The 27,908-nt window shown below is 50.0% G+C and overlaps 4 protein-coding genes across 7 annotated transcripts; 2 read left to right on the forward strand and 2 right to left on the reverse strand.

Moving 5' to 3' along the window:
* Window positions 1-2,276: 2,276 nt before the first annotated feature.
* On the reverse strand, window positions 2,277-5,363 carry gata1b (GATA binding protein 1b). 3 transcript variants are annotated; one of them, XM_046395689.1, is made up of 6 exons: window positions 5,168-5,363; window positions 4,650-4,729; window positions 4,276-4,573; window positions 4,049-4,188; window positions 3,606-3,731; window positions 2,277-2,542 (listed from the first exon to the last, which is right to left on the reverse strand). In XM_046395689.1, exons 2-6 carry the CDS (start codon window positions 4,716-4,718, stop codon window positions 2,324-2,326), a joined length of 852 nt encoding a protein of 283 aa, XP_046251645.1. In that variant the 5' UTR covers window positions 4,719-4,729; window positions 5,168-5,363; the 3' UTR covers window positions 2,277-2,323. The 3 variants fall into 3 exon arrangements, with proteins under 3 accessions (XP_046251645.1, XP_046251644.1, XP_046251646.1); XM_046395690.1 differs by adding an exon at window positions 3,264-3,301 and having other exon boundaries at window positions 2,435-2,542; window positions 4,650-5,248; XM_046395688.1 differs by having other exon boundaries at window positions 4,650-5,248.
* A 37-nt stretch (window positions 5,364-5,400) lies between these two features.
* cdk20 (cyclin-dependent kinase 20) lies at window positions 5,401-10,325 on the reverse strand. Its single transcript, XM_046395687.1, has 9 exons — window positions 10,241-10,325; window positions 8,800-8,933; window positions 8,454-8,567; window positions 8,193-8,381; window positions 7,904-8,025; window positions 7,754-7,816; window positions 7,485-7,608; window positions 6,909-7,064; window positions 5,401-6,497 (listed from the first exon to the last, which is right to left on the reverse strand). The coding sequence occupies exons 1-9, from the start codon at window positions 10,281-10,283 to the stop codon at window positions 6,306-6,308; spliced, it is 1,137 nt and encodes a 378-aa protein (XP_046251643.1). The 5' UTR covers window positions 10,284-10,325; the 3' UTR covers window positions 5,401-6,305.
* uxt (ubiquitously-expressed, prefoldin-like chaperone) lies at window positions 9,932-14,498 on the forward strand. The gene is made up of 6 exons (XM_046395691.1): window positions 9,932-10,217; window positions 12,504-12,585; window positions 12,813-12,880; window positions 13,042-13,149; window positions 13,284-13,347; window positions 13,990-14,498. Exons 1-6 carry the CDS (start codon window positions 10,156-10,158, stop codon window positions 14,095-14,097), a joined length of 492 nt encoding a protein of 163 aa, XP_046251647.1. The 5' UTR covers window positions 9,932-10,155; the 3' UTR covers window positions 14,098-14,498.
* An 887-nt stretch (window positions 14,499-15,385) lies between these two features.
* Window positions 15,386-26,703, forward strand: elk1 (ETS transcription factor ELK1). 2 transcript variants are annotated; one of them, XM_046395685.1, is made up of 11 exons: window positions 15,389-16,599; window positions 19,507-19,715; window positions 20,007-20,192; window positions 20,296-20,469; window positions 20,668-20,814; window positions 20,976-21,428; window positions 21,638-21,764; window positions 21,852-22,000; window positions 22,098-22,181; window positions 22,308-22,409; window positions 23,049-26,703. In XM_046395685.1, the coding sequence occupies exons 1-11, from the start codon at window positions 16,575-16,577 to the stop codon at window positions 23,145-23,147; spliced, it is 1,755 nt and encodes a 584-aa protein (XP_046251641.1). In that variant the 5' UTR covers window positions 15,389-16,574; the 3' UTR covers window positions 23,148-26,703. The 2 variants fall into 2 exon arrangements, with proteins under 2 accessions (XP_046251640.1, XP_046251641.1); XM_046395684.1 differs by having other exon boundaries at window positions 15,386-16,599; window positions 21,638-22,000.
* The last annotated feature ends 1,205 nt before the right edge of the window (window positions 26,704-27,908 follow it).

Here is a 27,908-nt window from a genome sequence, read left to right on the forward strand (position 1 = left end):
TTCTGCTCCATCTCTTGACCTCCTGCGTGTTAGTTTTAGCGTCCTGGGGACGGCTGTGCTGGTGGAGGACACCCACCAGCTGGCATCTGTTTTTTGGGTGGTTAAAATGGTGTACATTAACAGCTCAGCAAGTGTTTCATACCAACACAGCATCACAGCAGTTTGTCATGTTCAGACATCAGGATTCAGGTCCAAGGACAGGAAGTGGACACCTGTTGGTTGCATGGACACAGAGGTAACCACCAGCCTGTTTTCACTGCAGTGCTGACCTCAGGACAGCAGGTCTCTGGGAACAGGTCTTCAGGATGTGGTTCCTTCTGTCCATGGAAGGTCTTGGGGATCCAGAGGGTCAGGGGGACCCCATAGACATGTTCGATGCCTTGTAATGTGTTTCTTACTGAAGGACACACACACACACACAGTCCAGAGTGTGTGTTTGTTGGTTTTATGTTCTGGCGTGGTTAACGTCTCTTGGCCTGCAGAGGAGGACGATGTCAACATGTAAAACTGTACCCTCACCAACCGTTCACTGTGTGTGTGTGTGTGTGTGTGTTGTGGTTGCTAATCTCTTGTCATCCATCAGCAGCTCCTGCCATCGCCCGCCCGGACGCCTGCCACACAGGGAGGTGGAGCGCCTGTGTCTCCGGCCTCAGACCACCAACCGCCCTCTGCTCGTCTGTTTGTCTCACTTTTCCTCTCTTAGCCTTTTTTTTTCTGGCTCCGGAAAACCAGAAGCCTCCTGCGTTGCACAACATCGGCCTCCAGCACGCGGGCTGCAGGTGGGGGTGGTGGGGGCTGCCTCCACTGTCTGCTTTTACATCAACAACCGACGGCCTCCTGCAGGCTGAGGCTCCTGCTCCGCAGCCTCTTTTAGCTGCTGGTCTTGGTTTTGTGGCAGGTTTCCTGTCTAGTTCAGGGTCAGAACAGTTCCAATCACAGCTGGATTCTTGTAGCAAAGATGGCTACAGAAAGGTGAGCTGGTTTGACGGCCTCCGGTGTCCTGCTGCCACAATACGTGTCTGTGATTTGCATTTCCTCTCACGAATCACGCTGGAAACACTCGGAGCTCATCGGGTTTCAACCTGAACAAAGTCTGACTGTGCAGAAAGTGTTTCCTGTCGTCTGAGGTGCACAAGTTGAACAGACTCAACAAATGATGAAGACATGAACCCAGCAGGTGTGTGTGGGGCGAAGAGGAGGCCGTTCCTTTTCTGCTGTGATGGGTTCCCATCCACCAGCCTTGTTTAGCTCATTTATCTGCTCCAACACACATTCAAAGGTTCTCCTGTGGAGCCCCGTGTGTGTGTTGGTTCTCCTGCGGAGCCCGTGTGTGTGTGCTGGTTCTCCTGCGGAGCCCGTGTGTGTGTGCTGGTTCTCCTGCGGAGCCCGTGTGTGTGTGCTGGTTCTGCTGCAGAGCCCGTGTGTGTGTGCTGGTTCTGCTGTGGAGCCCCGTGTGTGTGCTGGTTCTGCTGCAGAGCCCGTGTGTGTGTGCTGGTTCTGCTGTGGAGCCCCGTGTGTGTGCTGGTTCTGCTGTGGAGCCCCGTGTGTGTGCTGGTTCTACTGTGAAGCCCCGTGTGTGTGTGCTGGTTCTCCCAGTAACTCTGACACTTTGGTTACAGCACAGATCTGCAGTGTTTGGATTATTGTGAGGTTCCCCCCAAATCCTCCTGCAGCGTCTTAGCCCGGAACAGCAGAGCACGAAACTCGTCAGCAAACCTCCGCCGCCGTCGCAGACTCAGTCTTTGTTCAGATCTTCTCGTGTCGCGGCCGGAGGAGCAGTGAAACTTTCTGCTCTGCTTCAGGGCTTTTATTTTGTTGAGTCTCTTCTCAGGCCGCTTCACTTCCTGCCTGTGAGTGTGTGTGTGTGCATGTTTGAGGCCAGATTAAACCTGCACAAGTTTGTAGTTTGTTGTGTACTTTGGTTTGAAGTACTGCAGTAGCTGGTGTTGGATCCTGTCCTCACGGCTGAGCTGCACTTTGACTTTTGTCTGTTTCATTTGCTGAAGTTTTCAGTGGAGGTAAAATGTTGAGAAGGACATTTCAGTTCCTTTATTACTTTGAGAGGGAACTGTGAGATTTGGGTGTCCAGTGTATGGAACCAGAACCAGGACACAGTACACCTGAGTACATGAAACTGATCAAATAGATTATTGATCTGTGATCACTACTGCTGTGCTACTGCAGGTACAGTTCAGCCTGGAGTACATGAACTGCATACAGATTATTTTGACACGATTTGAAATCTTTCTGACAAAAGTTAAAGAACAATCAGCGGCTGACGAAACGTATTTTAATCAAAGAATCAGTTCACATGTTGGAAGATTCAACAGGTTTTAAAACCAAAATGTTTCACAGCTTGGCTTCTCATCCAGCAGAGAGGAGAAGGTGCCGAGGTCTCAAACATGGCCTCCTGTGGGCGGGACCCTACGGGACAGCTGTGTCTCTGATTGGTCAGATTTTCTGCCCCCCGCTTGGTCCTATTGGTCACTCTGCGGTTTCTGGTTTGGATTCCGTCTTTCTTCATCGCCAACGGCCTGTTGACCTGAAACACATACAGAAACACATAGAGAGCACCTCATACGCTGTGCAGCAAGCTCCCTGCTGTAGTTTGTACACTGTAGCACCTGCTGCAGTACCCGGTCCAGTCTGTAGTACCCGGTCCAGTCTGTAGTACCCGGTGCTGTCTGTAGTACCTGGTGCAGTCTGTAGTACTTGGTGCTGTCTGTAGTACCCGGTCCAGTCTGTAGTACCTGGTGCAGTCTGTAGTACCCGGTCCAGTCTGTAGTACCTGGTGCTGTCTGTAGTACCTGGTGCAGTCTGTAGTACTTGGTGCTGTCTGTAGTACTTGGTCCAGTCTGTAGGACCCGGTGAGGTCTGTAGTACCTGGTGCAGTCTGTAGTACTTGGTGCTGTCTGTAGGACCCGGTGAGGTCTGTAGGACCCGGTGAGGTCTGTAGTACCTGGTGCAGTCTGTAGTACTTGGTGCTGTCTGTAGTACTTGGTGCAGTCTGTAGGACCCGGTGAGGTCTGTAGTACCTGGTGCTGTCTGTAGTACCCGGTCCAGTCTGCAGTACCTGGTGCTGTCTGTAGTACCCGGTCCGGTCTGTAGTACCTGGTGCAGTCTGTAGTACCCGGTCCAGTCTGCAGTACCTGGTGCTGTCTGTAGTACCCGGTCCAGTCTGTAGTACCTGGTGCTGTCTGTAGTACCTGGTGCAGTCTGTAGTACTTGGTACTGTCTGTAGTACCCGGTCCAGTCTGTAGTACCTGGTGCAGTCTGTAGTACCCGGTCCAGTCTGTAGTACCTGGTGCTGTCTGTAGTACCTGGTGCAGTCTGTAGTACTTGGTGCTGTCTGTAGTACTTGGTCCAGTCTGTAGGACCCGGTGAGGTCTGTAGTACCTGGTGCAGTCTGTAGGACCCGGTGAGGTCTGTAGTACCTGGTGCAGTCTGTAGTACTTGGTGCTGTCTGTAGGACCCGGTGAGGTCTGTAGGACCCGGTGAGGTCTGTAGTACCTGGTGCTGTCTGTAGTACCTGGTGCAGTCTGTAGTACTTGGTGCAGTCTGTAGGACCCGGTGAGGTCTGTAGGACCTGGTGAGGTCTGTAGTACCTGGTGCAGTCTGTAGTAGAGTCCACAGGCGTTGCACACTGGCTCTCCAGCAGGGTTTCTCCTCCACAGTGTCGTGGTTGCAGTTGAACAGTTCACACACTGAGTTCCAGATCTCTGAGTCGCAGTCTGAGGACACACAGTAAAGCAAAACCTCGTCAATGTGCTGATTAGTGAGCCACCAGGCTGTTTTTCAAAATGATTGATTGACATTTTATTAGTTATTAGTTTACTAGTTTAGTAAATCTGTTAGTAAGACAGATCTGAGGAAGCTCAAACCAACTGAAGACGGCTGGTAAGTCCAAGTGAGACCAGATCAAGAGAAAACCAGAAGGTGACCCAGTTCAGTGTGTGTGCGTGTGTTTGTGTGGGAGTGTGTGTGTGTGTGTGTGTGTGTGGGAGTGTGTGTGTGTGTGTGTGTGTGGGAGTGTGAGGGTGTCTCTCACAGCTCTCCTCTTCGGCCTCAGCAGTGGTCTGTTGTTGGTTTTCTGTTGGAGGCTGCAGGTGTTACACAGGTGACCACCTGTGGTGTGTCTCGTCCACAGGGGGGCGCTGCTGGACCCACAGCTCACACACTGTCGCTCCTCTTAACACACATACCAACAAAAACATGAAACAGCATGCAGACGCACAACAGGCAGGTGCAGCTCACACGCACAGGTACGCATCTCACCTGGGAGGCTGCCCCACGCCTGAGAGGAGGAGGAGGAGAGGAAGGCAAGATTGCCATGGTAACTATTCCATCCAAGCATTAAGGAGGGGAGGCAGGTGGGGGGCCGGGTCAGAGCTGGATCACCATGTAAGGATGTGGAATTGAGAGGTGGGGTGTGGGCGGAGCTCAGTGACTGACAGCTGGAGTCGTCCAACCGCTGACAAGAATTTACAAACTGGTGAGTGGCAGCGGTACAGCGCTCGGCCTCATGTGACACGTTCAGTGATTGGAGGAAGGTGTGGAAGGGGGCGGGGCTAACCTGCAAGGAACAGAAATCAGATTTGCATTCTCGAAGCACAGAAAAAGAGACACGAGGGTTGTTTTTAGAGTCCGACCTTCGTGTTGAATCCTGATGTTGTCATAGCAGCAGAGGACCAATCAGCTGGCTGCAAATAGTCTGACATCAGCACTGTGTCTGAGAGGAGGGAGAGCAGAGCTCCTGTCTGAGTAAAAACAAACACTGTGTTCATGTATTAAAAGACAAAAATACACGCAGTACAAGTATCATCAGCAGATCATACTCAACAGTCAAAGTGTTCCATTGATTTCCTATTTATTGTTGATTTATTGATTTCTGATTCCTGCCGTCGAGGTGGAGCTGATTTTATCATCTGTGTGGTTTTACTGATGAATATTTTATAAATAGATCACATGTTGGTGTATAAAAACAGAAAAGTACTCCAGCTGACAGGTGATGCAGTACAGTACAGAATTTTGCACTGAGAGTAAGTAACTAATAAGTACAAGTACCTCAGTGTTGTATTCCTTCAGTGCTCGTCACACACCACATGTACTCTGTTAGCAGAAACACACGTGGATTAAATAAATAAAAGGCAGAAGAGATGAAACCAACCTGAGAAAGTTTCGTTCCTTCAGAGGAAAAGTCAAAGCGATGCTGACGCTGCGAGCTGCTCAGCCCGTCTGTCTGCTCTGAGCCCGCACACAGACAGGCAGGAGCACAAACAGGAAGTCAATCCACTTCCTGCTCTTTTCAAATGATTTTTAACTCTATTCATTATTTGCTTTAAAAAAGAGCTTCATTAGTAAGTGCGTGGAAAGTAATTAAGCACATTAAAGTGGGTACTGTTTGAGGTACTTGTGGCTCACTTTACTGCTACTTCATATGTCTGTTACAATATGATGCAGTATTAGAACTGCAGTCAAAGCAGGCCCACTTCAACCAACTACAGCATTAAAGTACTGCCAACGTTTTACTGCTTGTGAATACTAATGAATACTTTGACATTTGCAAAGGATGTGAGTACTTCCTCAAGGTGAAGCTGCTGGTCTGGAGTCCAGGGTGCAACACCTGTGGACTCTGGAGTCCTGACCAGCAGCAGGACCATGCGAGTCCCACAGGCAGTCCTTGAAACTGATGTGAAAGATCCACATTCCCTGTTGTTTTCTATGAGGACACATTTTCTCCCACGGTCCATGAACACAGCACAGTGTGTCTTCAGGAGTTTCTTAAGGGTTCCTTAAATGTTCCCATAATTACTGAAGGTTTTCTTCTTGTCACGGTCTTGTACTTGTTATGTCCATGTGTGCTCCCCGTACTGTTTGTCCCTCCTCCCCTCCTGTCCAGGTGTTCACCTGGGACAGAAGTGTTTTTACTTGTTGTTTAAACAGTGAGAGGTAAACATGAAGGTACGTGTGACTCACTGCGAGCCGGAGGAGAATAAGAAGACATCTTCACTGTGAGCGACTTGCTTCACAGCAGCCCAACAGTCCGAACTTAAGCTGCAACTTAATTCCAAGCTAAACAGACAAATTGTCATATTTTTCGGATCTCTTTGCCATTAAGTTTTGTTGTAGTTTCCTCCCGCATTTGTTGTTTTCTGTTTCCTGTTATTTACTTTTTATCTTGTGCTTCTCTCATCGTATTCCTGCAGGAGACTCCGTGGAAACCAGTTTTACAGCTGAAAAATATCTTTCAGCGTGAAAGTGACCTCAGCAGACTCGCTGAAGGAGAAAGATGACTGGTCAGTCGGTCAGAAGCGAGAGGCGTGTCTCTGCAGCAGCGCAGGGTCCACCAGGCTTCTCTGCAGGGGCAGGTCCAATGAGAAGTCAGTGGGCGGGGCCTGCAGGCGCTGGCGGGGAGGGCGGCCCCCCCTCTGAGGGATGGGAAGCTCAGAGTGGTGAGCAGGAAGAGGAGAGGAGAAGAAGTACGGGTGGAGGAGGGCCTGCAGAGAACACAGACACCAATCAATACATCAATCAATCAACCGATCAATCAGCTCAGCCAGGTGCAGGTCAACACCACAAACACACGCTGTGCATTGACCAATCATCTATAAAAACAAAAAAATACTTTTGATCAATTAACAGTTTGAGTCTCTGGCTTGACAATCTGTTGCGCATGATTCAGTTCAGTCGTTTCATCTGCCATCAGAAGCTGACGTCGCCACCTGCAGTCCAAAACCCAGAGAGATCCGGATCAGTGCGACGTGACACAGAACGAATCTGATACACACCGGACGGGTTCGGATCCCCCAGTGTCTGAGGCCGGCACAGTTCTTGTGTTTCTGACCCAGACTGTAAATAAATGCAGTCAAACAGAGGAAAGAGACACAATTTCACTTCCTGTTTCCTACCTGTCTGGCAGAGCAGCGCTGTTTGGACGGATAAACCAGAAACTTATAGAGCAGGTCGATGGCCTGAGGGGACGTGTCAGGGACGATCTCTTCCAATGGGATTGCTGGATTCTCCTTAAAGGTTATTTTATTGTAATCTGGCAACTCCACCATCTCCTGCAGAGAGACAGAGAGCATCAACATGCTGTGATGCCATCACAGATCCACTACCCGCACAGAACTGACCAAGAACAACTGGAGTCCAGGCTGGTGACAAGGGAAGACCGGGTCTATTAACATCCCCAGACTCTCAGACTCTGGAATCCTGCATCCTGACTACACGCTGATGGAACAGCCATGAGGATCCTCAGTATCCTGGACACGCAGCCTAAGCTGGGGATCAAACCACCGACCCTCTGATTGGCGGATGACCTGCTCCACCTCCCGGACCTGACTGGTGATGCTCGTAGGCCCTCTTAAGAGACCTGGCAGAGTCGCACTGTGCACCTCTGTCACTACATAGTGAAGCTCCAGCTTTTCACTGGAGGCTTTAATGTGGACTCGTGTGTTCGGTTTCTGTCTGCGTGTGGGTCTTACAGGCCAGCTGTCCTGAGTCGGGGTTCCCAGCACTCGCAGGACGCAACACAGCTGCTCAATGTCGTTCTCTCCAGGAAACAGAGGAGACGAGTTCAACAACTCGCCAAAGATACAGCCCACCGCCCTGCAACACACACACACACACACACTCAGCTCTGCACTGCTTTAAAGCTGCTGGTCAAACGAGTCAGGCTGCAGTTCAGACGTCACGTCTGGTCAGCAGATTCGTTCCGAGTGTCCACGGCTGCATGCGGTCGCTTCAGGCTCACCACAGGTCGACTCCCTCGTCGTACTTTCTGGCTCCGTACAGCAGCTCAGGCGCTCGGTACCACCTGAACACACACGGGTTACACACTGCACGTACCTGTACTACACAACCACATCAAGTGTGTGTGTGTGCGTGTGTGTCTGTGCATCACCTGGTGGCCACTTGGTGGCTGTACAGGCGGTCTCCCTGCTCACTGAACAATCTGGCCAGACCAAAGTCTGCGATCTTCAGGTGACCTGAAGAGCTGATGAGGAGGTTTGCTGGCTTCAGGTCCTACACGAACACACACACACACACACGCATCAGGGCTTTAACTCTGAAGGGAACAGAAACATCCTGCTGTCCTCCATCTTATTTGAGTGTGTATCCCATTCAATCTGTTCTGGACACAATCCCACAATGCACTGTGAACACAGACTCCGTTTCAGAGGGAAACTCACCCGGTGCATGACGTTGTTGTGATGCAGGAAGGCCACGCCCTTCAGCAGCATCATCATGTAACCTTTGACCTGAGCCGGGGTCAGAGGTCGCTCGGAGTTCCTGATTACCTCAGAGAGGTCGGACAGCATGAAGTCGAACACCAGGACGAAGCCCGTACCGTGAGGGAAGACGTCCTTCAGCTTCACCACCTGAGGAAGAGGAGGAGGAGGAGGAGTGTGAGGCTGACCTCTGACCCCAACATGGCGTCCTCTGACACTCACATGTTGGTTGTCCTCGATCTCCTGCAGGGCCTTGATCTCCCTCAGAGCCTGGTTGGGGATGCCGTCCTCCAGTCTCCTCAGGGCCACCTTCTTCAGAGCCACCGTCTCTCCTGTCTGACACACAACATTCAGTCCGGTATAATCAATACACTCATTATTGACGGGGCGATCACTGAGACATGACCACAGACTTACTGACAGTCAGAGCATTTTTGTTTAAAAACCGCCTTAAATTATGAAGCAGCTGTCACACAGTTTTTCTGTCGTGTCTCACACCGACTGAGTGATGATGAATACGAACAAATATAATGTCAGCTAAAGGTGAGTGTTGCCGCAGCACGGTTACTTCGATGTGTTTGGCCTTGAAGACGATGCCGTGAGCTCCTTCTCCGATCCGACCGAGGATGCTGTACTGCTCCATGTCTTCACACTGGACTAACCAACCGGTCCGGACTGGTCTCTGGTCCCGTTCACTGATTACTTTCAACCAAATGTGCGCATTTAAATTAGATTTCATTTAGGTAACGTTCTCTTACTGTGGCCGGATGAGAGACAAAATGAAACGTCATCTGTGTTCTCAGTCCGGGCCTTAAACGTGCGGGTGACGTGTATATCGATCGTATCGATGAAAAGTGTGTGTTCTGATTCGGAAAATTTATGACATTTGAAAACACAGCAGTCTCTGCTGAAGGTTCCAGTTAAGAAGCCGACGACGAAAAACTCACATAAATAAATCTAGCAGTTCATTAACGTTGCGTTTATCGGCTCAATAACAAGCGGAGTGACAGGACAGTTAATCGAATACTTAAAACATTTTAACACCGCACTTTAATTCGGCGAGTAAGAAACAACCTGCTGCAAAGAAAAATCGACTCAACGACACACCCTGAACTGAGCTAACAGCTACCTGCTGGCTAACGTTGTCTTGGCGTGTTGCCTTGGTAACCTACGAGCAAAGCTAGCCCAGCTACACCAAATTCAACGAATATTTTCCTCTCGAAACACGTGTCGCACGTGTCCAGCACCAGTCAAAGAGACGCAGAATCACGTTACTTTTAAGTTATTGTAATTATGTCATTCTTCACGTGCAGGACGTGTTCGCTTAAACGTTTTATGTTCAACCGGCTAACGACAGATCCTCCGACAACCCGCCATGTTTGTTTACAGCGAGATCATGTGACTAGTCCGGCTACAGAACCACGGCAGGTAGAAAAGACTCACCTGCTGGTCCGTCAGTCTCTCATATGACGAAGTTTAAAAATGTTTTCACATTCAGCTTCAGTTCAAATAGGGAAATACAATAATTACTTACACTTCAGGTTTCATACATTTATGGTAAATACTTAAAAATATTCAAATAATTTAATTAAACACTAAATTTTATAACCAAACGTGATCATTTTACTGACTTTCCCTGAAGTCTTTCTATATGTATCAGTGTTTCGTATGTTCTTTCATATGTAATGAGTGCTTCTTCAACAGCAATTTCTTTTGCATTGCTTTCTTCTATTTGCTCTAATTCTATGGCTCCGGTGCGTGTTCCTTTTATTTTGAAATCAGGAAGTACTTGTTTTGCAGGGTATCCACGTCCTATGCAGAGCGATGTCCGGCATGCTAGTGGGAATGATTATGACACGGAAACGTTAACGTCGGTCAGACGCTCGGTGGTTTAGCGCCTGCTCGTGCTAATGCTAACGCTAACATGGAGCAGAAGGTTCTGCAGTACGAAAGCTTCATCAACGACGTGCTGAAGAGAGATTTACAGTAAGAGACACAAAGTGACTCACTGCAGACGCGCCACCACATTATTCTCACATTACACATCTGCATGCAGATGTGCTCCTCATGTTGTGGACAGTAGTGAAGTGCGTTTACTCCACCAGCGGCACTTCAGGAGCGCTCAGTTTCGACGTTGTGTTAATTCGTTCGATCTTTTCACTTTGTTCCGCTTCACACACGAATACAGCACAGCAGTGTTGTAATGCCATGTTTCAGACCTCAGAGACACATTCAGCTGCAACTGTGCTCGGAGGTACTGCAGCGTTGTGGCTACAATCCGCCGCTGAAACCAACGAAGAAGAACATGTGCGGAGAGCGCAAACTCCCAGGGTCGACCAGAAGCAGCGCCGACCCTGTAAATACACTCTACGCAAAAGGAAAGGCTTCTCGTAGAGCCAATCAGAGTTTAGCTTTTTGGATTAACGACGCGAGGCTCCTCTCCCTCCTTGGCCTCCTCTACCTCCTCTTCCTCCTCTTCCTTCTCTTCCTCCTCTCCCTCCTTGGCCTCCTCTACCTCCTCTTCCTCCTCTCCCTCCTTGTCCTCCTCTTCCTCCTCTCCCTCCTTGGCCTCCTCTACCTTCTCTTCCTCATCTCCCTCCTCTTCTCCTCTCCCCCTCCTTGGCCTCCTCTACCTCCTCTTCCTCCTCTCCCCCTCCTCCTCCTCCTCTCCCTCCTCTTCTCCTCTCCCCCTCCTCTTCCTCCTCTCCCTCCTCTTCTCCTCTCCCCCTCCTTGTCCTCCTCTCCCTCCTCTCCCTCCTCTCCCTCCTCTTTCTCTCCCCCTCCTTGTCCTCCTCTCCCTCCTCTTCCTCCTCTCCCTCCTCTCCCTCCTCTCCCTCCTCTTTCTCTCCCCCTCCTTGTCCCCCTCTCCCTCCTTGTCCTCCTCTTCCTCCTCTCCCCCTCCTCTTCCTCCTCTCCCTCCTCTTCTCCTCTCCCCCTCCTTGTCCTCCTCTCCCTCCTCTCCCCCCTCTTCCTCCTCTTCCCCTCCTTGGCCTCCTCTACCTCCTCTTCCTCCTCCCCCCCTCCTCCTCCTCCTCTCCCTCCTCTTCCTCCTCTCCCTCCTCTCCCTCCTCTTTCTCTCCCCCTCCTTGTCCTCCTCTCCCTCCTTGTCCTCCTCTTCCTCCTCTCCCCCTCCTCTCCCCCCTCTTCCTCCTCTCCCTCCTTGTCCTCCTCTTCCTCCTCTCCCTTCTCTTCCTCCTCTCCCTCCTTGGCCTCCTCTACCTCCTCTTCCTCCTCTCCCTCCTTGTCCTCCTCTTCCTCCTCTCCCTCCTTGGCCTCCTCTACCTTCTCTTCCTCATCTCCCTCCTCTTCTCCTCTCCCCCTCCTTGGCCTCCTCTACCTCCTCTTCCTCCTCTCCCCCTCCTCCTCCTCCTCTCCCTCCTCTTCTCCTCTCCCCCTCCTCTTCCTCCTCTCCCTCCTCTTCTCCTCTCCCCCTCCTTGTCCTCCTCTCCCTCCTCTCCCTCCTCTCCCTCCTCTTTCTCTCCCCCTCCTTGTCCTCCTCTCCCTCCTCTTCCTCCTCTCCCTCCTCTCCCTCCTCTCCCTCCTCTTTCTCTCCCCCTCCTTGTCCTCCTCTCCCTCCTTGTCCTCCTCTTCCTCCTCTCCCCCTCCTCTTCCTCCTCTCCCTCCTCTTCTCCTCTCCCCCTCCTTGTCCTCCTCTCCCTCCTCTCCCCCCTCTTCCTCCTCTTCCCCTCCTTGGCCTCCTCTACCTCCTCTTCCTCCTCCCCCCCTCCTCCTCCTCCTCTCCCTCCTCTTCCTCCTCTCCCTCCTCTCCCTCCTCTCCCTCCTCTTTCTCTCCCCCTCCTTGTCCTCCTCTCCCTCCTTGTCCTCCTCTTCCTCCTCTCCCCCTCCTCTTCCTCCTCTCCCTCCTCTTCTCCTCTCCCCCTCCTTGTCCTCCTCTCCCTCCTCTCCCCCCTCTTCCTCCTCTTCCCCTCCTTGTCCTCCTCTCCCTCCTCTTCCTCCTCTTCCTCCTCTCCCTGCTCTCCCTCCTCTTCCTCTCCCCCTCCTTGTAGTTTAAAAGTAAAAAAGCACAAAAACTAAATAAAAATTATCTTTCCACGAGTCTGTCAGAACAAATATTTAGTATCTGCTGAAATATATTTTATATTTACATTCGCAGCTTCAGTCACAAACAAAACACAAAGCAAATCTGACCTGTTTTATTGTTGTGCATTTTGCTTTAATTGCATTACCTTAACTTTATTTACATTCATTTTTATTATCAGGGACTTTATTTTGAAAAGTAAAGTTCACTGTGTGAGTTTGTGTGTTTGTCAGGAAGGTGTTGGAGCAGAGAGATTCAGTCTATGACAAGATCTCTCAGTACCTGCAGCTGAAGAGCACCATCCAGAGTCTGCAGGTGCACACACACACACACACACACAGACACACACACACACACAGACACACACACACACACACACACACACACACACACTCTCCAGCATTCAGAAAAAGAAAACACTGACTGACTGACGTTTCGATGAATAAAACAGCTAAATCTTTCTGGTTACTGGTTTGTGCGAGTGACTGAGTGATGTCACTGTGATGTCACTTCCTCCTCTTTGTGTGTGCGTGTGTCTGCAGGAGTCGGGCTCTCAGCAGCTGAAGACAGATGTGGATCTGGGCTGTAACTTCTACGTCCAGGCTGAAGTGTAAGCTGTTTCTGATGCTATGGACAGAGACGGAGAGACACACAGTGAGACGTCCTGCTCGTCTCTCCTCTACGTGTTTCCTCGTCACATGACGTCTTTAAGACATTTTGAACGTTTTGAAGTTTCTGATTTTCGCTCATCTCTGCTTGTTGTCGTGTCAGTGAGGACTCGTCCAGGATCTTTGTAGCAGTCGGTTTCGGTTTCTTCGTGGAGATGAACCACGACGAAGCTCTGCGATTCATCGACAAGAAGACAAGTCAGCTCACAGCGTCAGTTCATCATCACGTTCTTCTTCTTCTGTGGTTGTATGTCTGCAGTAACTGCAGAGTCATGTGTTAGCTTAGCGCTGGCTGTGCCCAGCATTACGAGTGACAGGTGCTAACTCTGCTAACGTGTGTTCCAGCTTCACGGAGCAGCTGACCAAAGACTCGGCTAAGATTAAAGCCAACATCCGCATGGTGCTGGAGGTCAGTTGGAAACCGTTCTCTCCGACGTGTCAGTGAATGCCTCTCACCCATCAGCAGCAGAAGGCGTTCACTGCTCACAAAGTTGTTTTGAACACAAAACTACAAAAAAACTGAGCACTGACATTTTCAAATAGTTTAGAGATATGTTTAGCAAAAAATATATAAAAATATACCTTTTTTCTATTGTAATTTTATATTTTCAGATGTATTTTGATTTTTTTCTTTAATCAGATTTTTTCCCCAGACATTTTGATAATTTTATTCAAACATTTTCCTGATTTTTGTTTTTTAGTTATTCCATTGATGTGTTTTTTTTCAGATATTTTATCATTTTTGAAGATATTTCTTTACACATTTTACATTCTGCTTTATTCATGCCATTCATCTATGCAGGTTAATGTGAAACTGGGCTGAAGCTTATTCTGACAATTCTCAGTTGGCTTCCTGTGGCCATAGGTGCTGCTTGTTAATCACTTCAATCATTAATAACCCACCTTAAATTTCCTATCTACTGATCTATCTCTGTCTCGTTTTACTCAGTACTGATGATTAATTAATTAAATGTAAGCACTGAATCAGATGTTAACAGGATTATGAGCAGATGAGAAATCTGATTGGCTGCTGTCTTCTTCTCTTCCTCAGGGTCTGCGGGAGCTGCAGGGACTGACAGAACTGCCAGAGAGCAGAAGAAGAGAAGTCGCCCTGTCTTTCCCACATGTTGGACAACCAGAGGACAGTTCGGTTCAATGATGTCTTTACAATATGGACATTTAATAGAACGGGGCTAACAGAATGAAGCTCCACTCACCGTGTCTGTAGTTATTACTGACACTGTGAGGAACAGATTGAAACTGAGCTGAAGGCTGATTTGTTTTCCTTTTGTGGTGGCATGTCCCTTTATTGAAGTCCTCCTCTTCTTCAGAGTCCCGGATGAGACTGGAAACGGGGAAACTGTTAGCGTAACTTCAGTGAAACTATGTGCAAGCTGTGGAGGTTGACATGGCTTCATGCAGGCTGTGATATTTGAGCGGTTCCCAACCTTTTTGTTCATCAAAATAACACTTGTTGAAGCAGTTGTGAGAATTTGAGTTCAGTTGGCCTTTAGTGTGGTTTCACTTTTAATTTGCTCTGTAGATGTGGACAGAACTGTTTTTCTTGCCTCTTGAGGTACGTTTCGCAATATGCAGGAAAAAAAACAGGAAGCTCTGTTGGTGCCACAATCACGTTATGTTGATGTGATGATCAGTTTGTTTCTTCTTTAAACATGTGATCAATGTCATAACAGTAGTAACAAAAACAACAGTTTTGAGAATGAAGCTCAGTGGATCTTAAAGATGCTCAGTTAACGACACTGAGCCTGTTGCCATGGAAACGGCTAAATAGAGGCAATGACATAAAGAGGCTGAGAGATCGCTTTTGAAATAGACTGCAGCTGGTCTGGAGCCAGCTGACAGTTTGAGCCCCAGTGTTTAACTGGCAGCTGCTGGCTTTGCTCAGAAAGTTGACTGAATGTTCTGCGTGTTCAGCCACATGTCATGGACTCCATGAGCAGGTTGAGTTTGTAAGTTTTTATCTCAGTTTGGTGTTAAAAAGATCTATTTTATATTCAGTGTATCTGTTACACTGAAGTCCACATTTCCCCAGTGCTGTTTGACGGCCGCCAACCAAACTCTGTTCAGTATTCTGAACGCCTTCATCAGAGAAAGTTTATTTTGAAACAGCTGAACGAACGGAAGAGGCGGGGCATATTACGTCAGCATCCCGCGCCTGCTGAGACGGCACAGTGCGCTGCGTCAAGTTTCACACAATCAAGCTGAAAACATACCGGAATTAAGTCAAGGTGCGACTGTTTTCCTTCAAAATAAAAGACAACTCATTTTTGTCAGGGGTGGACACGTGCATATCCTGAACTTCCTGAACCTTCAGTGCAGTTCAGTGTGATGAAGAAACTACGTGACTGAAGAGTCAGCACCTGTTAAAAAATAAGACACCAAACACCAACACCAAATTACAATGTGAGCAGCAGAATGAGTGAAAAGACATTTAATTTTACGAACAATAGTTAAAATACATCTCACCGGTGCTTGCACAGTGACCTCAGTGTTCACTGTCGCCACTTTTACTAAGTTAAAATTCGTTTCTGATGGGGTTCGTACGCAACAGACCTTTTTATGCTGAAGTCAGTCACCGGAAGTGTAAGAGTTTGACTTGTCGGTGACTTGACGCTGGTGAAAGTAGTGAGGGGGCGTTTTTTCCTACAGGAAGAAACTGGGAAAACAAACATTAAGTAATGAATTTAGTCTTCACAGACGACGGCTTGAGCCCGCACACCGTAAATAAACAAGCAGGCGGATTTTACAAAGTACTTTTGCTCCGTGTCGGACATCTCTGGACGGACTGTGGTGAACTCTGTGGATCCGCAGTCAGCAGCGCTGTTTGGGGGCTGACGCACCAGCAGGAGGGGAAGGCGGGGTGAGGGGCTGTCACAGCAGCGGGCTAGGCTAGCTGTTTAGCGCGCTATGCTAATAGCGTCAGTCTCCGGAATACCCAGAACTTGGGAGAAACTTTGTGAAGTCTAAAACACGAGCAACAGCCTGTCGTTTAAACGGCTGCCCCGGAGCCCTCTGAGAAGATAATAATACTGCAGCTTTACCGCTAAAAGCGGTTAGTCTGACAGCGTTAGCATTGCTAGTTAGCCAACTAGTTAGCTCTTATCATCGTTAGTCAACACGTCCAGGTCCTTGATAGCGAGGATGAAGCGGAAATAAAAACACCAACTCACGTTTTGACGTCTGCTGAGATATACTGAACTCACATTTTTATGCTATCGGACAATAATGAACATCGGTATGTAATTAGCACCAAGTTTGTTCCGGCTGGTGCGTAAACGCGCCTGTTCGTAGTGTCCAGAACGTATGTTGACTCTGTAATTTTAGTTGGTGTTGTTTTTTGGCCGTGTTTGTCGCACTAAGCGGACTTGATTTTCGAGCTGAGGGTTTTGTTGTTATGGAGGGACGGGAGCCCAGCGGCAGCTCGCAGCAGTTACATAACGCCAGCGGGTCGCGGGAGAAGCCGCTGAACGTCGCCTCCTCAGCCGGGCCCTGACAGCCGTAAACTGCTCCGACAAACCCCCAGCACACACACGGACACCACAGCAGCATGGAGGAGGTGTGAGCCTGCTGGGAGACACCGGAAACTGAGAGACTAGACGGAACACTGAGCTGAACATGGAGTCAAACCCGCTGATAAACGGTAAGAGACGCTGCTAATGGAGGACAGCGTTACGCCCCTGCACTGTGTGCGTGTGTGTTTATGCAGTTCACAGGAAGGCAGCAACGTTGCAACAGGTGTGTGGAAGCTGCTGAGGCCTGCAGCTCAGTGTGTGTGTGTTTTGAAGGCTCGGCCAGATGTTTTCATGCAGCTGGCTGCCAGCAGCGTGTAGAAACCTGCAGTGTGACAACACCTCCACGCTAACCAAGCACATCTGAGAAGGCAGGTTGTACACGTGTCCGTCCTCTCTGAGCCACCTGAGCCGACGAGTTCTCACCTCAAGAGGGGTTTGAACACCTAAATGATCTAAAATGTGTTCAGCTCACCACTCACTTAGACTGTCTCGAATTTATTTTTGTTGATTAATCTGCCATTGAGTCTCTTGAGGAAACGTTTAGTGTGTAAAATATCAGATAGTACAGCCTGAGGCGAGGCCTTCAGATAGTCTGACAAACAAGTACAGCAGGAAAAACAGTAAAGTATAACTTTGTACCGAATCTGGTTTTTGATTGGGCCTCGGATATCAAGTTGACGATTGGAGACGTGATGTTGACTGTTACAGAATCAGAATCAGAATCAGAATTCCTTTATTTATCCCTGGAGGGAAATTCTTGTTCTTACAGACATTGCACATGCAGTATTCCCGACCAAGAAAGGAGAAAAGTGCGAAGTATAAAAAATAGAATAAACAGTAAAGATAGGATAAACAAAAACTAAAATCTCAAAAAGTACAGGTATTTACAAAAACTGTATTCAAATTTTTTAAAAAGAATTTAAAATGCAGGTATGTACATGTTACCACGGAGACACGTCAGAGTCAGTGATGTAATATTCACATGTTGTCATGGCAACACTGACACACTGTGATGTGTGTTGGTGTTAGTGAGATACCACATGTTTGTGATCAGATGTGTGTTGATGAAGAGGAGTCTGAAGAGGATGAAAATGTGACCCACTGACGTGTCATGTAGATGTTCTGATCTGAGGTCAGCAGCAGGTCCACCATAGAGTAGCCTACTGGTTTGAAGGTCAGGCTGTCACTGTCCTCAGGTCAGGGGGGGGTGCACCTGCTCAGAATGTGAGAGTGAGTTTGTTTTCAGACGGACTCGTGTCCAGGCCTCAGAACGAGCTGCGGCGGAGTTCTTTGGTTTCCACTGAAGTTCTTGTTGGGTTATTTTCCGTCTGCGTGGTGGGAAGCTGGTCTTGACTGTCGTATCACCGGTTCTATCACCAGTTCCATCTTTGAGGATGTGTGGGTGCCCCGCATTTGATGTTCTGACACACTGATGTCAGGAAGTGGAGAAACCACAGCGAAACAGGATGTGGCGGACAAACCACACTCTTCTTCTCTGGTGAAGAAATGGTTTGCTCTCTCACTCTTTCTTTCTGTCTGAGCTCCCCCTCTTCCTCAGCTCTGCGTTCACGTTTCAGAAACTACAGGATGATAACAGGAACACACGCTGCTCAGCACTGACATGGACACGTGGCGGCCATGTTTACCAGCAGGCGATGCGCACTCACAGCCGTCAGTCCACTATGTCCTCTGGTGGGGGTGCACATGATCCTGCTGGGTGAGCAGGACGGACAGGAAGGCAGCGGACAGAGTTTATAATGAGAGCTGCACTTCCTGAAATGTCCCCATCCTGCAAATCCACCACCAACTTGTGATTTAAACTGGTTTTTCAGCACTGACGGCTCAGGATCATAAAAATCCACGGGTCAGTGGGTTGATGTCCTGATGTCTGTCTGCCTGCCTGCCTGTCTGTCTGCCTGCCTGTCTGCCTGCCTGCCTGTCTGTCTGCCTGCCTGCCTGTCTGTCTGTCTGTCTGTCTGTCTGTCTGCCTGCCTGTCTGTCTGTCTGTCTGCCTGTCTGTCTGTCTGTCTGTCTGTCTGTCTGTCTGCCTGCCTGCCTGCCTGTCTGTCTGCCTGTCTGTCTGTCTGTCTGCCTGTCTGTCTGTGTCGATGCCTCTCTCTCTCTCTCTCTCTCATTGTCTTTCTCCCTTGGTTACCATCGATGAAAGGTCTCTCACCATGGCGATGGTTTCCAAGGTGTTTGATAGGTTAGTTGCATAATAGGTCAGCCAATGGTAATGAGGCTCATTTGGCTGAGTGGCAGCTCTTTCACTCTGATCAGCTTAATGTGCACCTTCTCAAAGCTTCACTTCCTCATCACGAGTGCTTCAGTTTGATCCGCTCAGCGTGTGTGTACGACGCACACACACACACACACACACACACACACACACACACACGACAGCCATCTGACCGAGCGTCACGTAGACGTCGCTGTGCGCTGAGTCCTAAAATCTGAACGTTCGCTTCCCGCACATTTCAGCTGTAAAACAGTCATCAGCCGTCGCTGCTTGTCCACTGAACGTGTTTGGATTTGGACTGTTGCTCCAAATTTGGTCTTTGGAAACCCAAATGTGCAAATTTTTAAAATTTAAATTTGTAATGTAAATTTTACATCACTTTGAGTTCTGGGGGCTTGTGCTGAGCACAGTTGATTGATCGCTCATGAAGCTGGACAGATGAACGAGGCCACAGGACCCTCGTGGATCAGGAATGTGGATGTGATTGTGTGTTGTGAATGTGAGCCAACATGCTGCTCTCAGGTTTGTGTAACACTTAACCTCGTCTGCGTCAGACAGGAACTGATCCCGAATCAGCTCGTCTTAGCTTAAATGTGTGTGCTGACCAGCCTCGCTCATCGCACATCAACGCTGCATCGTTTCTGCTCACACGTCTTGTCTCAGTTTTGGTTTCGTGATGTTGGTGGAGGTTTCTTTGTTTCAGGCGAGATAGATGCGTTCACTGATCATGGCAGAAGCTGTTAGCTACAGTTTCAATCTGTCTGTCTGTCTGTCCGTCCGTCCCCCCCCCCCTCAGCCATGGACCCCTCCATCACACTGTGGCAGTTCTTGCTCCACCTGCTGGATGACCAGCGGCAGCGTCACCTGATCTCGTGGACGGGCGAGGACCGCGAGTTCAAGCTGCTGGACGCTGAGGAGGTGGCCCGACTGTGGGGCCTCCGCAAGAACAAACACAACATGAACTACGACAAGCTGAGCCGAGCGCTGCGATACTACTATGACAAGGTACTACTGCGAAAACTACTAACTACTGACAATATTTATGTTGCTACAAACACAAGATAAACGACCTCACGCTGAGGCGTATTTCTATCAGTAATCCATTATAGTACTGGACTCCAGTACTACTGTAAAGTGCTACTAATACTTCTGCTTTTGCTACTGCGTGTACTATTCCCACTGCTACGTAGCACACAGAGCATCCATGACAAGCAGCCTGACAGTACTGCAGCAGGTGTAGTGTTTGTACTGCGACGTCTCTGCGTCGTCCTCAGTCGGTTTGTCGTCTTCTCTCAGAACATCATAAAGAAGGTGAGCGGTCAAAAGTTTGTCTACAAGTTCGTCAGCCAGCCCGACCCGTCCCTGCCCGAGGGGGGACGCGGCGGAGAGGAGGGCCAGAGGAGGGACGGCGCCGAGCCAAACGGCCAGTCGAAAGGCCTCGGGGGCGGGGGCTCACCCTGTCCGTCAAAGGGCCTCCCCCAGGTGTGCTTTCTTTTCTACCTGTGCAGTTTCTGCAGCTTATGGCCACTGACATGATATGAATCCGCTGATTGATTGAGTGATTGATTTCTGTATTGATCCCCAGCGCTCATCGCCCAGCAGCTCCCAGAAAAGCTCCCGCAACGACTACATGAAGTCTGGCCTCTACTCCACCTTCACCATCCAATCACTGCAGGCCTCGCCCAGCCCACGACCAATCAAAACAGAGCTGCTTCTGCATCAAGACCCCACCGCTAAGGTTGATCGCCCGTCCCGAGAGGTGAGAGAGAGAGACAAAGAGTGTGTGTGTGTGTTCACAGATCAGCGCTGCCTGCAGCCTTTTCACACACACACACACACACACACACCAGCAGCTGGTCTCAGATCAGCGTTCGGCTTCTGCAGAGACCTCAGATTAGGGATCAGATGTGGGACTCTGTGAGCTGAACTTTGAGCTTTCCTCTGTGCTCCTCTTCAGGTCTGCGTGTTAGCAGAGTCTAAAGCGGCTCCGTCAGTAGGTGGCGCCATCGACTCGGCTCTGCAGGTGATCGTCACTCAGCCGTCTCCCTGCCCGACTCCCGCTCTCAGCCCTCAGATACCGGCCGGCGCCGCCAGCCAATCACAGGTCAGTATCAGTATCAGAGTCGTGTCTGTAGATCAGACTCAGCCTTTAATATTCAGGAAGGGTGCCAAGCTGATGGAGGAGGAGGAGGAAGCTGTGGCTCAGGTACAGGTGAGCACCCCCCCCCCCCATGTTCACAAAGCTCTCGTCTCTCTCTTCCCCAGAATCCTCCTGTGCCTCCTCTGAGCGACCCTCCCCAGATTTATCTGACCAGCGTCGGGGACCCTTCCTCCCTCATCCCCCTTGGTCATGTTGGGGGTTCGGTCGGTCCCGTCCCACCCCCACATGTGTCGATGGACCCCCAGGGGCCGCAGCGGGACGACTGTGGGGGAGCCAATAACCCGGCCGGCTTCCCCCCTCACCCCCACGCCACTCCTCCCCCAACCCACCCCCCACCTGTCTTTGTCATCATCAACCCCCCTCCCCCCCAGCAGCAGCAGCCGGTGGCGGCGGCAGCCATGGCAGCTGCTCCTCCCACTGAGGCTCCTCCCCTTCCCTCCGTTCCTCCCACCCCCACCCGTCCTCCCCCTGCCCCCATCATCATCAAGGAGGAGAACCTGCCGTCAGAGGAGGAGCTGCTGCAGATGGTGTCTCTGGAGGAGAAGCAGGTGGAGGAGGTGAGAGGAGCGGGACTTCAGATGAGCTCAGAGAAGCCATCTGATTGGCTGAGTTGGTCAGGAGATCAGACAGAAATGCTAAATAATTTGATGTCTACGTTTATTTTTATTATTTGTCATGTTTTTAATGAGTTGATTTTTGGCTTTGGTTCCCATCACGTTGATGCAGCGTTTGCTCGCCTCCAGCTGATCACTTCTGCTCCTTCCAGGTCTCTCAGCTGATCTGCGACTCGGGGGAGCCCGAGTCCCCCCTCGCCATGGCGGAGAGCCCGTCCCCTCTCTGCATGGAGTCCGGGGTCGGAGACCAGCAGCTGGTGACCGAGGGCGGGGCCACAGGTGACAGGAAACGAGCGTCGATCTGTTGGAATCCGTCAGCTGGTGTCGGTCCGTGTGCTCAGACGAGTGTCTCTCTGTCTCCGTCAGGTTCCTCCGTCCCTCCTGCCACGTCCTCCTCAGCTGCGAATCCTTCAGCCACCTCGACGGCGGACTCCGTTCCTCCCAAACCAAAGAAGCCGCGGGGCCTGGAGCTGCCCTCCTCCCCCTCCCTCCCCCCTGGTCTCTCCCTGGATAAGGTGAGCAGCTGCCCTCAACAAAACACGCTTTCCTTACCTGAAGTAACTTGCAGGCTTGATAACAGGTCTGTGACATCATATCCTGTTTCCTCTGCAGGTGAACGCAGCTGTTAACAGCTTATTGGCTCCTGGATCAGCGACCAACACGCTCACCCCGACGGTCATCACCTCCCACGCTCTGGTACACTCTCACGTGCCTGTCTGTCTGTCTGCCCGTCTGTCTGTCCATCCGTCTGTCTGTCTGTCTGTGAGACCTCCATTTGTTTGTTTGTTCTGATTTTGCGGTCTCATGTACGTGCTGTTCCAGACTCCGGTCCTGCTGACTCCCAGTCCTCTTCCCTCCACCATCCACTTCTGGAGCACGCTCAGTCCCATCGCTCCTCGCTCGCCGGCCAAGCTCTCCTTCCAGGTAATACACCGAGCCATCAGCACGTGACTGTGACCGGGCAAAAGCAGGAAGTTTGAACCATGTGACAGGAAGTGCTCTGCAGAGTGACTGCCAGAGTGAAACATCAAAGCAAGTCGTTTGAGGATTAGCTACACCCTCGTATTGAGCGGAGGGGCAAAGTCTGACTCTTACAGAGTACTTTGACTACTTCAAGTAAATGTATCTGAAAATATTTTAGTACTTCTTTCTGTCCCCATGTGAGGACAAAGAGTCGAGTCAAATCAAATGAAAATAAATTGAACAGGAAGTTTGATCTGCAGGCTGAAACCACATTGAGAACAAACGCAGGCTTCAGACCTCACACACACCAGTTTGTGCAGCAAGCGCTCACACACTCACACATGCTCACACACACATGTATGCGCACACACACACTCACACACACACACACACACACACGTTATCAGCTGCATGTTGGAATGAAAGTATAAAGTAGCAGAAGTTCAGAAGTACTACTTCCAGAAGTACTTACAAACCAGTCCTGGTTATTCATCCAAGTAAAAGTACTCGGTTACTTTCCAGGCCTGATGGGTCATGTGACCGTCGTGTGTCAGATGAAGATAAGTTGATCATCATCCTCCTCTGCTCTCTGTGTTCCAGTTTCCCACCAACGGCAGTAATCAGATCCACATCCCGGCTCTGAGCGTCGACGGCCTGTCCACCCCTGTGGTTCTGTCTCCCGGGCCGCAGAAGCCCTGAGCCGCCGGCCCTCCTGGCTGGGCGGACTGCATCTCGAGGATCCTGACTCTCTGTACTGAGACCAGGAAGTTTTGGGGCTCTGTGGCCTCACTGGTCAGGCCGGGAGGTTTGCTTCTCAGCAGCGGAACTCTGAACCCCGGAGCCCGAGCCTCCGAGAGCCTGAGAGCTGCAGGACGCTGGTCCTCGTTTGTTTCGGAGCGACGAGGGCTCGAGGAGGTGCAGGGATTCCTTTTCTTCTTCTACTGAGGGCTGCAGCTTCAGTCCAAGCAGCAGGCTGACTTTTTGAAGGGACAAACTGGAACCTGGAGACACATTTAATATCACTTGGTGATCGATGGACTGACTGAAGACGTTTCCTGTCAGCTCGTCTGGGACTCAACAGGAAGGACTTTTTATCTCAGATCTCTTCGTCTGTTTGTCAGAAAGCGTTCCTCTCTTTCTGTGGGCTGATCCCAGTGCAACGGACTCTCTGGGGGCCGTCATGGCTCCTGGTTGTCCTGGGAGAACTGGATTGTCCTCTCACATGAGCGCTTTAGAAACTCTGTCCTGCTGGACTCCCTCACAAACCGCCTTTAGCTCCATTTAAGGGTTTTTGCTTCGCTCTTATTGGTCGACCTTTTCTCCAGTTATGCATGGCCTGTTATTGGACTCTGTGTCGTTCTGAACTGACCAATCACAGAGGAGCGATGCTGACGATGGAGTTTCTACTCAGCCAAGTATTTTGTCTACAGACGTGTTTGTGTGTCTTTAAAGTGCAGTGAGGAGTGACGCCCGCCGGGTTTTTATTGAGCTCCCCTCCCGTCGGCTTTGAGCGGTTCAACGCGTTTTATTCTTAATGACGACGAGTCGTTTTGCTTTCAGATTTCATTCCAGACTTGCAGCTTTGCCTGATGATGTTTTTTCCTGAAAGGCTCAGAGTGTTAATCTGCAGCCATCTTGCCACGATTTATCCGTCCTCGGCTTTGAAAAACACTTTTTAACGCGAGCGTCTGCGCTTCAGCGGGATTGTGTCTCCCATCCAGGACCATCTCTGCCTCTGATGTGGTGACGAGATGGCAAAACAATGTCAATGAACAAGTCAATCCTTTCAAAGAGTTTGAATTCTGAACGGGAAAATCTGCTACAAACACCACCCAACCAGAGCAGCGAATAAAAGAAGGAACGCTGAGGCGCGGCGGCCGAGTCCTCTGACGGTCCGAGTCCTCTGACGGTCCGAGTCCTCTGAGGTGTCTGATGGAAAAGCCAAAGTGAGGCTGAATCCTTGTGGTTCTCCTCATCAGACTGTTGTTGTTGTTGTTGTTCCTGATGCTAGCTGAGCTCTGTGGTTGCCACGGTAACCCACCCCCCCGACTGTTGCTGTTGCTGTCGTTGCTGCGGAGCCGAAGCTCCTCGTGTTGACGCGTTTCTATGCTTCTGTGTGTGACTGCGAGGCTGCTGACACACACGCGTCAGGAACCGGCGAGGCCGAGCGGCGGTTCTCATCACACACGTGGTTTCAGTCAGACTCCAGATGAGATCTGAGACACACATGTCTGTGAGTCCGCTCTGTCCCAGGTGCTCGCAGTCCGTTTCATTAATCTGCCAGTTAGTTTGGCGTGTAAAAAAAAAAAAAGCCAGCACTAAGGTCCTCAGCAGGACTCGACTGCTTCTCTGATCCGGTTCAGCTGCCACACGGGGCCCCTCAGTGGACCTGTGGATCCGGTCTGGAACCAGCTATTAGAACGCAGAACGAGTTCTCTGAACCCTTCGGTCCTTTTGTCTAACTCGTGTATTCAGCCTCAGTTCGGTTCCTGACGGCGTGATTTCCCGGCCTCAGCTGTGCCGTAAACGCAGCACCAAGCCATCGTGTCCGACTGTTCTCTTCTTTACAGCATGATTCTATTTTTCTACCAGAGATGGAGACTTTTTATTGTGTGGCGTTCAAACAGCCTTAAAGAATTCAGAGCAGAAGGAGGAGGAGGAGGCCGTGAACAAAAAGCCATTTTCTTTAACGAGAAGCTCTGAACGTCACGCTGACGTTTCTCTCACCAGCAGAACATGACGAATGTTTTCGGAGTCGTTAGTCAGCGCGTTGCATTGTGGGTAACGTCCAGGCGCCTGCCACGCCTGCTGGAAGCACACTGTAGAAAATGATGTGCCAGGTGGAGTCATGATCTTCAAACGTTCAGGGAGGATCAGCGGCTGACTGTGACTCAGCGAGTCTTTAGGGAAGCTCGACGGTACGTCATTAATCACAGCATCAGCTGATCGTTGATTGATTTGCGTGAATGGATGGAACACAGCAGGAGATGATGAAGGGACAGACCGACTAACTGATGTTAAAGGGATAGTTCAGCTTTTTCAACGTGTGGCTGTAGGCGAGACGAGAGGAGCGAAGCAGCGGGAGGCTAATCGATGTTTTCAATCCACCTCAGCAGAACGTCGCATCAGTTTGCACGTGAACGTTTCGTTTTGTTTCACCTCGCTGTCCCGCAGCCATGTCACCAGTCAGCCACGCCGTCCCTTTAAGATGAATGATGATTTGATTTGAACATTTGAAGCAGGTGAAAGACTGTGGCATCCAGGACGGCCTCGTTTGGCTCTGACTTGTAACGAGGTTCCAAATGAAAATCGGCACGTTATTTTTGTCTGTAGATCACAAACGGCGGCGGCACATCAGATTGCTCGTCGTGTCACGTCGGGCTGATGGCCGCACGAGCGCGTTGTTTTCACTGATCTGTTGGCACTCTGAGCTTCCTGACTGATAGCCACACCGCTGCTGGTTGCTATGGACACGACTCCATCCGGTGCTGTGACATCACAGCTTCATCTCAAAATGAATTGATTCTGAACTGAGATCAGAGGTCAAACCTGTGATTGGACGATTCCTGCAGCAGCTCTGTGAACGTCAGCTCAGCTCTTACACCCATGTGGCCATAAGTATGTGGACAGGGCACGACTCTGTTGCTGTGTCTTTAAGTCGCACGCCTCCTGCTGTCGCCAGGTGTTCGTCTTTGTGAACGGACGAAGAACCCGGTAACGTGTGATGGAACCGCTGAAGTCCTGGGCGGAGGGTAGTCATGAACTGGTTCTCATAGTTACCAGACAGATGGACTGACCGTATACTTTTGGCCACATGGTGTAACAGCTCAAACTCACCATCACTCCAGGTGTCCCATGATGCTTTGCAGCACGATGTCCTCAGACAGGAAGTTCTGACTCGTATCTTGTAATTTTAAACATGTTTTCTATCAGCAGGTGAAACGTTTCTGTACATAAATCTAATCTCTAAACTCTGTTCGCATGTGGCGCCGTGACTGTCAGATCCTGCGTGGCCCCGCCCCTCCTCAGCTGTGATTGGCAGAGGAGTTTATTGATGTAAAGGGGCGGGGCCTGCATTTATTTTTCTGAGACAGATTCTACGGGATCCATGCGTCGTTTAGTGGAGATGAAAAGAAAAGCTATTTTTATGGACATGACTTTGTTGGTGTAAATGTTCTACAGATGATTCCTACAGACACACACACACGCACACACACACACTGACAGGATGGTAATAAAACTATTTTGTTCCGTACTGTGTTGTGTGTGTTGTACGTGACGCATCGACCACATTAGCTCGCTGACTCAGCAGAACCCCCAGCAGTCCAGGTCTACACACGGTGACGATGATGATGGAGGAGGCGACAGGTTGGTCGTGACCACTTCGACACCGACGGAAACACAAACATGACGTCCTCGCACTGAATCAGCAGTGTGTGTTTGTCTCCCGTCCAGGCCTCTGGCGCCCCCGTCAGGAGGCTCAGAGCTCAGCAGGCAACAAAAGCTGAATCTGCTCTCAGGTCAGGTCTCAGATTCGGACTCATTGCAGACAGGTGTTGACAGGAAGCTGCTGCTCAAGTCAAACCTGAGACGATGGAGGGATGAGAGGAGTGAAAGATGAAGGCGCTTTGACTCACCTGCTCTCCAGGCTGTAAGTCCCTGTGAGGTATTTTCAGTAAAGTAGCAGTACTGCAGTGTAGAAGTCTTGAGCAGACTGTACTTACTCAATGCAGTACAGGTGTTGAAAGTACTCATCAAACAGAGGATGTTTTCAGTGTTGTAGTGTTATATATTTGTACTGTATATAATAGTATTAATATACCGCAGGTAAAGTATCAGCAGTAGAGAACTGAAAAAAAGTACCCAAACGCCACACGTGCTAAAATTTTGCTTTGATCAAAGTGAAAGGAAGCCATTTGAATACTGCGTGAGTAAACGTCTTGGAGTATTTGATTTTAATGTACTGAAGTATCAAAGTACAAGTAAATAGTTAATATTCAAGTAGGACAAAATGGATGTACTCAGGTGAAGTTACTGACTTGAATGAAAATACTTCATGTTGCTTGACTGCTGACGTCAGAAAACTCGTTTGAAGCTGTTTGTTGTTGTAGTTCTGCTCGCGGCCACCAGGCGTCACTGCAGTTTCCTGAGCAGAGCGTGTCGTCTCGGCGCTCGCGCTGTTTCAGCTCGGTGTTTCAGCTTCTTCTCTCAGACTGACTCCGTGGAAGCGCAAACCTGACAGGAGCTGCAGATCCACAGACGTCGACACGGTCATCAGTTTGTTTCTGGAGGCTCTACAGCAACCAATGGGTTTCCATGTTGACCCTCCCTCCCTCCCTTAGTTACCGTTGCTAAGGCTGTCAGGGCCTCCGCTTGATGAAGACACTTGACTCCAAACGTTGTACGCTCAGCTGTGATTGGACGGTCCATGTTGACGGGAGTTAATATTGGACCATCTGG

Source organism: Scatophagus argus, chromosome 8, assembly GCF_020382885.2.
Source record: "Scatophagus argus isolate fScaArg1 chromosome 8, fScaArg1.pri, whole genome shotgun sequence".
Lineage (NCBI taxonomy): Eukaryota > Metazoa > Chordata > Actinopteri > Scatophagidae > Scatophagus > Scatophagus argus.

Excerpts from the sequence above, each read along its gene's own strand:
- gata1b (XM_046395688.1), bottom strand. The coding sequence starts at position 4,784 with ATGAACACAGTGTTTGTTTTTACTCAGACAGGAGCTCTGCTCTCCCTC. Across the intron at positions 4,189-4,275 it reads GGCGTGGGGCAGCCTCCCAG|AGGAGCGACAGTGTGTGAGC; the intron begins GTGAGATGCGTA and ends ATGTGTGTTAAG. Across the intron at positions 3,732-4,048 it reads TGAGGCCGAAGAGGAGAGCT|ACTGCGACTCAGAGATCTGG; the intron begins GTGAGAGACACC and ends GTGTGTCCTCAG.
- elk1 (XM_046395684.1), top strand. The coding sequence starts at position 16,575 with ATGGAGTCAAACCCGCTGATAAACG. Across the intron at positions 21,429-21,637 it reads AGGAGAAGCAGGTGGAGGAG|GTCTCTCAGCTGATCTGCGA; the intron begins GTGAGAGGAGCG and ends TGCTCCTTCCAG. Across the intron at positions 22,001-22,097 it reads CTGGTCTCTCCCTGGATAAG|GTGAACGCAGCTGTTAACAG; the intron begins GTGAGCAGCTGC and ends TTTCCTCTGCAG.
- cdk20 (XM_046395687.1), bottom strand. The coding sequence starts at position 10,283 with ATGCAGATGTGTAATGTGAGAATAATGTGGTGGCGCGTCTGCA. Across the intron at positions 8,382-8,453 it reads AGATCGAGGACAACCAACAT|GTGGTGAAGCTGAAGGACGT; the intron begins GTGAGTGTCAGA and ends CCTCTTCCTCAG. Across the intron at positions 8,026-8,192 it reads ACAACAACGTCATGCACCGG|GACCTGAAGCCAGCAAACCT; the intron begins GTGAGTTTCCCT and ends GTGTTCGTGTAG.
- uxt (XM_046395691.1), top strand. The coding sequence starts at position 10,156 with ATGGAGCAGAAGGTTCTGCAGTACGAAAGCTTCATCAACGACGTGCTG. Across the intron at positions 13,150-13,283 it reads AAGACAAGTCAGCTCACAGC|CTTCACGGAGCAGCTGACCA; the intron begins GTCAGTTCATCA and ends CGTGTGTTCCAG. Across the intron at positions 13,348-13,989 it reads ACATCCGCATGGTGCTGGAG|GGTCTGCGGGAGCTGCAGGG; the intron begins GTCAGTTGGAAA and ends TCTCTTCCTCAG.